This window comes from Phragmites australis, chromosome 10 (assembly GCF_958298935.1).
Source record: "Phragmites australis chromosome 10, lpPhrAust1.1, whole genome shotgun sequence".
Taxonomy (NCBI): domain Eukaryota; kingdom Viridiplantae; phylum Streptophyta; class Magnoliopsida; order Poales; family Poaceae; genus Phragmites; species Phragmites australis.
The window spans coordinates 15685511-15696023 of record NC_084930.1 but is presented as its reverse complement, the minus strand read 5'-3'; the positions used below and the strand labels follow the sequence as shown (position 1 = coordinate 15696023).

Below are 10513 nucleotides of genomic sequence, written 5' to 3'. Positions count from 1 at the left end.
GTTGCTATGCATAATAGATTTGTTTCACCCTCTTTTAAACGTGATTTGCGTAAGAAATTGTAGCGCTTAAACCAAGGTGATAGATCCGTAGAAGAATATTATCAGGAGCTACAAATTAGTATGTTGAGTTGTGATATTATTGAGGATGAAAAAGCTACAATGGCATGCTTTTATGGAGGGTTAAGGTGTGAAATTCAGGACATAGTTTATTACAAAGATTACAATAGTATTTCTAGATTGTTCCAACTTGCGTGTTTGGCAGAAAAAGAATTGCAGGGACGACAACAGAGGCCAATGAACAATTTTGGAAGCTCGAATTCTTCAAAATCAACGTTGGGTCAAGACAAAACAACCCCACGTTCAGCTTCACGGTCTGCTGCCCCCTTCTCGAGTAGGGCGCATTCAGTAATACCCTTAACACTGTCACACGCTCCTATGGTAAGCAAATCCGTAAGTGTGTAGGGTCCAGCCAGGAGCTCTTCTTCGGTTGCCTCTACAGGCCCATCGACTGGGATTGTATGCCACCGATGCAAGGAAACGGGCCACATCATGAAAGATTGTCCAAGTCAGTGAGTATACATTGCAACAGAGGATGGTGGATATGTAAGCGCTAGTGATGTTGATGATGAATATGCTCTTGTAGCTAACCTTGTAGGTAAAGAGGATGAACTCGAGATGGATATCGACCATGAGGAAGAATTGTGCAGCTGCGACAGAGAATTATAGAATAATCATTATGCAGCGAGTGTTAAGTACTCAAATGGAGCGAGCGGAACAGTTACAACGCTATAATCTATTTCAGATGTTCCTCATAGTCAAGGACTTTCGTGTTCGAGTCATTATTGATGGAGGAAGCTGCAACAATTTGGTAAGCTTAGATTTGTTCAAGGAACTTCCCTTGCTGACAAAAACACATCTGCAACTCTTATTAACTTATAACAAAATTTTAATCTATTGGAAAAATTGAAATTTAGGGTGTTACAACATATCCCTATGGCACCGTGGTTACCGCAAATGTGCCCCGGACACCTCCAGCTCCCTGCCACCTTACTTCTCCTATTCTTTTTTCTTATACATCATAGGGCCCAAGGCAAGCATCAGCATGGCGTATGATAATCGACTTGTCTTACTATTAGATCGATATGTGGTTAGTACGAATAATGCTAGAGCCAATAGTATCGACGAACGGTACTTAATCAATACAAGTGGTCTATGCCATCCGAGTTCCTCTCACGACCTACCTCTAGCACTGCCCGCATCTTGTCTCATCCTCACTCTCATATAATCCATATTTCTATCATCATTGTGACCAATAATTGACCCTATAGCTCGCGAATGATGGAACATTCCAGCGCTCGACTTCTACTAAAGACCTATGCATTGCTAAACATCTTATATCACTTTTAAGTAAAACATTCTCATTATTATACCTAGGCTACAAGGATAAAGATTATCAACAAGATCAAGGTATAAGTAATACATCAACATAGGTTCTACCCATATAATCCGACACTGGAACTCTAATATGTATAACTTACATAAGCATAATTTATCAATTGATACATCACAAGACCCAAAATATGAGGTAGAATATGCTTAAATGCTTGCTTTGCTGCTCCGGCACCTGCCTGATGCTACCCGCGTAGCACTCACAGAACTCTAGTGGTTTGGTGTCACCTTTGATCACCCCCACATCACACTCTGGTCCTTTGTTCTCTAAAGAAGAGTGCATGCAATGATGAGCATGAAAGAAATACAAGAGAATATGCTACATAATGTATAACAATGGAGGATGCAACATAACAACAAGCTAAAAGTACACAACACACGAAAGAACACAACTTCTGAACTTCTGACAGAACTCGGAAGTTCCGGGTTAAACTTGGAACTTCTGGGTTCAGAACTTCCGGGTAAACCTCCGGAAAGGGTCTTCGGGTTGCCACTTTTTGATTGACTTGGAGCTTCCAGGTTGAGGTCGGAACTTTTGGGCCAAACCGGAGCATCCGGATTTTGCTTCAGGCAGGGGTTGTCAGTTAATCTTAACTCGACTTAACTCGAAACTTCTGGGCTATACCCAGAACTTTTGGGTTGGATTGGATGCTTAGGGTGAGGCTCCGAGCGAGGATTCTTAGTTAGAGTTAATTCGAATTACCCGGAACTTCCGGGTGGGGGTTCTCAGTTAGCTCTAATTAGGATCATGCGAAACTTTCGGGTTGCAAACTCGGAACTTCTGCGTTCTGGAAGAAAACACTTCTCATTTGTTTCTTTACCGATTCACGTGCATGTTAAATTTATCCCACATAAACATGTATATGCACTAGCATAGGACTCTAGACTCAAGTTACACACTAAACGACACAATTTTCCGAGTATAATTCAATTTGGTTTACCCGGAACTTCTGAGTTGAACACAGGTTTTGTGAGGAACTTTGGTCGATATTTGTTTCTCTTTCTATTTCCCAAATTGAGGTGCTCTAGTGCTTCAAAAATAAAATTGCTCAAAATTAAACACGACTCTAATGATGCATAATTATGTTTAAATACATGTTTACGGGTTTTAGGACGTGACACACCACGAGCTTAGGTGAGTGGGAGAGCTCTAGAGGACTATCAATATCTTTGTCTCGAGTTTGGTCGGCACTCAATGAGTGGAAGGGGTGAGGAGTTATGTATACTCAACCTTAAAAATCTGACCGTTACAGTCTATTCTGACATAACCTGGAAGTTTCGAACCCAAAAGTTCCGGACTCACCCGAAACTTCTGGGATAATTAAAAAAACACAACCGAGGGCTCCAACCCGGACTCCATTCGGAGGATCCGGTGAAAGTCACCAGACTCCGGAGGTTCCGAACCCATCTGGATCTTCTGGGTAAATTAGAAGAAACCCAAACCGAGCACTCCTGTCCGGAGCCCATCCGGAGGTTCCGACTGCTCGGAACTTCCGGATTGCATCCAGAACTTCCAGATACATATGAATTGTTAGCAAACTCCGGTGCACATATGGTATCTTGTGTCTATCATATTTAGTCTAATAAGTACTTTAAGCACTAAAATATTTTCAAGTCAATCTATACGTATCTCTCTTAATAGTATGGCATACCTATATTTAATTTCAAAAATAAAATAAATTTAAATCTATTAAGTAGTCACATGTCACTTCTCTTTTCCTTTTTAGGCCCTTAGCATTTTTTAGCTTCTCCATAAAACTAATACTTATTTATAAACTCCTAAAACTGTATTAGTCTCTTGATTATTTATCATCAATTATCCAAAACTCGTATAGGAGGGCTTAAATGCACTTTCATACCCCTATAAATAAGTATTGGACATAGCCGTGAAGCTTGGACCACTAATTTCTACGTTAATATTAACGTCAAGATACTATAACTATCAACTATGTCATGTTAAAGTACTTTTTAGGATAAATATACGCATACAATTTAATCATGTTTAGTCTCAATATTCACAAAGATATTCTAAATATATTGGTAGTTGAAATATATAGAGTTTCCCTTCAACATGGGGCGCTCTTCACTCTTGTAGCGCTAGTGCAAACTTATTTAGCAGAGTTTTAGATTTGAGATCCATATATTATTTATAGTTTGTAGAAAAAAATAAAATATTTTAAGTATTTAATTTTTATTTAGAATGAATAAAATGTCTTAATTAAAAATCCTTTAACTATAGCTTTAGTTTAAAAATTTGTAGTGCATACCAAATATACCCTTAATGGCAGGGAGGATTAGCGTGAATAAATAAAAGTTCTGGTATTATACGGGCTGGCACTCGTGGCGGTGAGCGAAGCCGCGTTGCCGAGGGGTGGGACAGATCAGAAGGCGGCAGGCCAGCCTCCCCTCCTCAGTCGTACTCGTGGCGCCTCCTCAGCCCCACCCATGTCCCCCGCCTCCTGCCTCGCCCCTCCCCCTCCACGCCTCCCATGCCCTAGGGTTCGGCTCCCACCTCCCTCCTCCACCACCGCCGCTAGGCAGTTGCTCGTCTTCGGGCCTTGGAGCGCGAGGTCTCCAGCCAAGGTACGACGCAACGAGACCGCTCCTCAATTCTACCTGCGTGCGCGTATTTGCCGCAGCTAAACCTTCGATCATAAGTACAGAATTTACTCTCTTCCATGGTACGGTTTTGCGGGAAAGTGACGTCGATTTGGTGAATTTTGCACTTCTCTTTCAGACGGCATGGCTGAATCTGGGTTCCAGTTTTGTAGTGCGTGCTCTCTGTTAGATAGGTGGATCTGTACATTGGTTAACGAGAATTGAGAAACTTATCCTGTATCCATCAGTGGATTTATTTAGGTCTCGGAAATGCAAAGTTGCTCATCAACTGATGAGTCTAGGTGCTGTGTTCATCCACTTACATTTTCTTGTTGGAATAGCATCTGAATTTGCAATAATTTAAGTTTGTTTTTTCTGTTCTTTGTTTGGGGCGTCTAGGGATGGAGATTGGTGCACGTCTCATGCTTCAGGCAGGACCAGGATGGGCCAACAACATTTGATGATGGTAGTGACTTCAACTGCATTGCACAATCGGTGAGTCCCTGGGCTGCGGAGCCGAAAGAGGAAGAGGCGGAAAGCACCAATGAGGAGGAGGAGGAGCAGAATTCCAAGGAGGGGGATTGGTTCGTCCGAGTGCAGAAGGTTAGTCTGATTTATTTGCTGCCTGCCCGCTTCTTTGGAATCTGAATTCGGGTAATTTCAGGTATAGAATGTGCTAATTGGATTGGATGATTGAGAAAAGAAAGCAACACTTCATTCTTTACGATACAACAGAACTAAACTAACACATGACTGACTTGTCGACTATAATTGCTTCGACTGTCACATGCAATTCCATGTGAGAAACTGAAATAATATCACAGATAGTCATAATTTAAGAAATCTCATACAATTTGTAGACAGTGTCCATTTAAGAAATCCAATGCAGTTTGTAGGTAGTCACTTAAGATATCCTAATTCAATTTATTCTGGCAGCTGATGGAACGAATCATTTTTAAAATATTTACCCTATTTTAAGTAAAATAAAGCTATTAACTGTTAATTGTAATGGACGACGGCTTTTATGTGATAATTTGCGTACTGAGTTGAATCTGTAACAGTTAATCAGAGCAGATCATAATATGAGTTGCACAGGAGTCTTAGTTTGTTTTTTTGCTATGTGCAAATGTTTGTTTGCATTGCACTAATAGCAGCATTTGGCCAGCTTACACAAAAGTTATTTGTCTATTATAAATTTTTAGCTGAGTATTGTGATTTGAGTGAAAATATGTTAAACTGAACTAAAAGTTTATGTGAAACTAAACTAAGTGATATTAAGGTCTAAGAATAAATAACTGAACTAACATGTAGAACGTTATGCCTTCACTTATCTGACTTATGGATATCCATGGCTGAGCAATCTCAAGGAAAAGAAAATATGGGGCTAGTATAAGTTCAGTTACTATCATCTCTGTAGTGCCACTTTTATGCACCATTTTCTGAAGTTTCAAGATAAAGCATATGCAGTACTAAGAGTAAATAAAATAAATGGTTGTGCCATGCATTTGGTTCAGTTCCTTCATTTACTTTGCTTGGAAGAAAAAGTTGGATTTAAGGGGGTAATAGAAAAATAGTTTGAAGAGACAAATTTGATGGACCATCCTATGTCAAACTTAATCAAATCAACTTAGTTTTAGTATCTACCATTTGAATGTATGTAGCAATTATAAAAAGGTTATATCTGCCAGGCTTTATTTAATTAAATGCTTATCTGAGTTTCTAGGGAACATCTAGTATGATCATTTCAATGTTTAAAGTTTGTAACAAATGCTACTTGCCCCCTGTATAACGTTCCAACTTTTTCTGCCTTCTGCTACACCTTACTGTCATGCTCACACCATATTGCAAACAACCAAACATTGGACAGAATATGTAATTTATCCCGCAACACATTCTTCATCATCTTATTGTTTATGTTCTGTTGAAAATTGGTTTCTCCTATTACCATGTATTTTGTTTCTTTGAGCAATAAGTGTCAGTAGTTCATCTGATTTGCTAGTCTTAACTTTTCATCATTCTCATCGTTGAGGCTATTTTCATCCTCTGATCAATGAGAATCCTCTATTTGTGTTTCAGATAAAAGAAAATTTACAGGGCAGAATATTAAGATTTCAGACTGAACACTGGACGGTACCTTGGACTGGTGAAACCATTGCTCAGGTTAGTTCTTCCATCCATCTTCTGAGATTCTCTGTCTGTTAAATTGATGGTCATTGGCAGGTTTTTATTTGTTATGATTGAAATTTGCATAAAGTGTTTTAAATGACATGTTGCATAAATATATTTAATTCGAGTAGTGGTAGACTGTAAATTTGACATGCAATGTGCTGTGGATGTGGATCCAAAATTTCTATTTTACTTATTGATACAACTACAAGTTTTGTAGTGTGGCAGATCTTATAGCATGTTTCTATTTGTATTTATACATGCAAATTAAATTTTTAATAGGTTCCTCTTTGTTCTATATCTAGTTATGATATACTCTATCTCGTTCCTCATAAATTGTGTTGTGATATGTATATTAATAATTGAAAGGAGTGATGGGTGGCATATCATTTGAGGCATCATTTCACCCTTACTTACAGGGAATGTTTGGTTATTGATTGTTTAGCTAAAGTAGTTAAATAAATCAGAGATATTGATTAAATATTATGATCTCTTAGGATCTTAGCAATTCAGAGTAATGCGGTATTAAGTAAAAAATGACTCATCTATAATTTTTGAATGCAGGTCATGATTTTATGGATTGCCACATTTTGGCTTGTGGGTTCCTGGATAGTGCCATTCTTGGCTCATGCTGCTGGCTTTAGCAAGGAAACATTGACACACAGGGGCCAAGCACTATATAGCCTCTTGACGGACATAACTGAAGGCCTTGCTGGGATTGCTATCCTTCACCAATGCCTTGGTAGATTTCGTCCCCTTCCTCGAGGCTGGTTTGAGTTCAATTTAAAGGGCAGATGGCATTTGGATGTAGCATTGGGGTGCCTGTTATTCCCACTAGTCAATTTGCTCTCTCACATCAATATCAGCCTAGTTCCAATGTCACCAGGTCCAGTTGCCGGGGTGTCCAGTGTAGAACAATCCATTGTGGCCCGTGACCCAGTGGCGATGGCCTTATATGCTGTGGTAGTCACTGTATGTGCACCTATATGGGAAGAGATTGTATTCCGAGGTTTCCTTCTTCCTTCTCTAACCCGGTACATGCCACTTCCATGGTCGATCCTAGTAAGTGCTGCAGCTTTCGCACTCGCACACTTCAATGCACAGAGGGTAATGCCCTTGATATTTCTTGGGGTAGTGATGGGAGGGGTCTTTGCAAGATCGCGTAACTTATTGGCATCTATGGTGCTGCACAGCCTGTGGAATGGCTTTGTGTTTTTGGATTTGATGAAGTGAGGTATGCCGATATTGTTGCTTCAGTTCAGGCTTGGACATCTCCTGTGGAGTAACATCTGACTATGTTTTGATCTTCCATGGAGAAGATAGAAACTACTCCATTCATGATGATAAGGAGTCGTTTAATACAACGTCTAAGTAGAAGAAATCAGGTAGGGTGAAGAAACGAGGGAACAATCAGTGCTCCTAGTGCAGAAAAATAGACAACAGAAGACAGGGTTTTGCAGGATTTTTTTGTAGGGTGATGCATTGTTGCGGTTGTAGGAACTGTACCCAGAAGCATCGTTGTTGCCTTCATGTAAATTGTGTACGCGGGCGAAGAATTGTCTCGTGTATAGAATTCCCAATCCATATTCAACTGTGTATTCGATTCCTTGTTATGTGTTCTCTCAGGAAGGAAATTCTTGATTTTTGTCATTTAATGGCACACCTAGAACACCTGTATGTGATCCACCATTCTTTTTTGTACATTGGATCAATAAAGCTGTAGAGTATTCTAAACTCCATCGGAATTACGCCATGTTACATTTGATGCTGTGAACAAGTCGTGTATCAGAATGAGATTGAACATTGCCAATCTTGTGGCCGGCAATCGCATGCATGTGTCCTGACCCTTGCTCTCTGATTGTAAAGCATGCTTAGCAGATCGGTTTCTAAGAACCATGTAGCAGAATTTTTTTATGCTCGTCTAACAGAAAGAGAATGTTAGCTTTATACTATAGTGGTATTTGTTCGGCAGCATGCTTATTTTTTTAAGAGTAAAAGATGTCATGTTATAACTAGTAAAAGAAGGCACTGCTACACTTCTAGCTACGCTCCTGCTGTGGATCTTTTAGAAAAGGAAACATTTTACTGAGTATTTTCTTTAACAAATCTATTTGATCTATTTTTTTCTCAAATATATTGAAGAACTACATGCTATTATATCAAGTAGAAATAGAATGGTCGCAACAACAACGACAACACACAAACCAACAAAAATGTGGGTTTGGCGTGCGGGATGGCCTTGAGGCCATCTCCAACAGATACTCTAAAAATTCATCCTCTATAACACTATTACAGTACCCTTTATTTTTTCTATCTCCAACAGCTACCTTATTTCTTACCTTCTACTATTCTTCTCCTCCCTCCGGACCCAAAGTCAACCTCTATAAACAGTATTACGGCTGCTACAGTACTTCAGCAAATTTCGGGTCCTCCAGTGTTTTCGGGGGTACTGTAACAGTAGAAACCTTCTCTTCTGTGTTGGGGATGACCTGAGAAAAGAGAAGAGGAGTGCATGTTGCACAGAAAGCAGTAGCCAATAGCTTCCGCCTCCCCTCCGGTAAGAGAGGCAAGGCTGTCAGTGGAACAATATATAATGGCAAAGAGGTAGTGCAATTTGGTAGAAATGAGTTGATTAGACAAAGAGGTAGGCCGGTAGGTAGGCGACAAGGAACTGCATCTTAGGCGGGGAATTGAATCGAATCGAGTCATTGATGACTACACCAACTGCCCATTTGACTGCCCCTTTCCGTGCAATCTGATTCCAATGCGTTTCATTTTCTCCCTTGATCCTGTTTCTGGTTATCTTGTTCTACGAGGTGAAATCTACCAATTCGGTAAACATATATACAAGTTTAAAAAAGTTGTAGAAAACTGTATATACAGAAAACTGTATATACAGAGAGGTTGATTTTATACATCAAATACAATTTCAAGATAAACTCTGAACTCCCGTAGCGCTTTGCCCATCAGTAAGAAACGGCGGAGTGGGAAGTTTCCGGTCACCGGCTGGCGCGGCGTTCCCACATGGCTCAGCAGCAGCTTCATATGCGCCAGTGCGCCACGTTCATTCTTGGACCCACCGGCCAGAGAGGCACTGGTGCGGGTCTCGCACTGTGCGCCCCGAATCCCCCGCGCGGATACGCCGTGGACTCTCCCCACCCCACTGCGCCGCGGGACCGACGGTCAGATGGGCCCATCATGTTAGGGGCAAGGTTTACTGAAAGTGGGCCCGTGTGTTTGTTTGTTAGTACGCAGTTGTTTTCTTTGTTGTTCGTGCTATAATCCTCGCCGCGCGCGAGCTTTTGGTTGCGCTCGCGAATGAAGCGGCTTCGCTTATTTGCTATTTGTATTTAGAAGCTGTAGTCATCTTATATTTTATTAATATAAATAATATTATAATTAAATAGATTAAAATTTTGTCATTAGTAAGAAGTGATTTCATTTATGTATTATTCAGATGTCACAAACTTCGCATATTTCTTAATTTATTTAAATTTAAGGGAGGAGAGGGAGAGGAAGAGGGAGAGAGAAGGGGAAGCAGGCACGGAGACGGGGAGAGCGAAGGCGTCGCGATTCTGTTTCATTTTCTCCTGATCTCTCCGGTGGTGACCCTTGTCTTCTTTGCCGCGTCGGGTGCCCGCCCCGCGTGCGACGAGGTGAAGGAGGAGATAGTAGAGGTCAGGTAGCACCAAGAATGAAAGACATAGGGATAGAGGAGAGGGAGTGAAAAAAATAGCAACGGCGATGGCCGCGCAGTGGCCGTGCCGGTGGTGGACATCATAGTGCCCGCCTCCGCTATCGCCACTCACGTGCAGCCGTGCCCGTGCCCCCGCCTACTAGCGCCGGTGAGACCGCACATCCTACTCCCCCATTATCTCTATGTCTCTAATGAGTTCAATTCGTCCGTACCTCTGTTTCTTGATACGTGTGGCTGGCGGGTGGGCCCCACACGCCACGATCTATGTGCTTCCTGGCATCAATGTCTTCCAACTCGGGTGCATTGAAAGGAAACGGCTAAATTTTACATGCGGGCAAATCGTTCAGCTGCGAGTTCAATTCCGCTTCCTCTCGAGTTCTTGGTAGATATACAATTTTACTACTACTTTTGGATGCTCATAACAATATTCCTTTCGTTTGGTAAATGGAGTGAAACCGGACCATTTTCATCTTCGTAGTCATGTTCCCCAGGATTACGATTCATTTGTGTTTCCAGTCTAACTATTTGTTTGAACAATTACTGTTTCCTGAACATAGTAGCATATTTTTGTTTGAACATTGAGTTGACCAAGTACTTATTCAT

General features: G+C 40.9%; 1 protein-coding gene across 1 annotated transcript; it reads left to right on the top strand.

The window, feature by feature from the left end:
* The first annotated feature begins 3808 nt into the window (after nucleotides 1-3808).
* On the top strand, nucleotides 3809-7952 carry LOC133883685 (uncharacterized). The gene is made up of 4 exons (XM_062323068.1): nucleotides 3809-4032; nucleotides 4447-4650; nucleotides 6124-6207; nucleotides 6778-7952. Exons 1-4 carry the CDS (start codon nucleotides 3895-3897, stop codon nucleotides 7444-7446), a joined length of 1095 nt encoding a protein of 364 aa, XP_062179052.1. The 5' UTR covers nucleotides 3809-3894; the 3' UTR covers nucleotides 7447-7952.
* Nucleotides 7953-10513: the final 2561 nt, after the last annotated feature.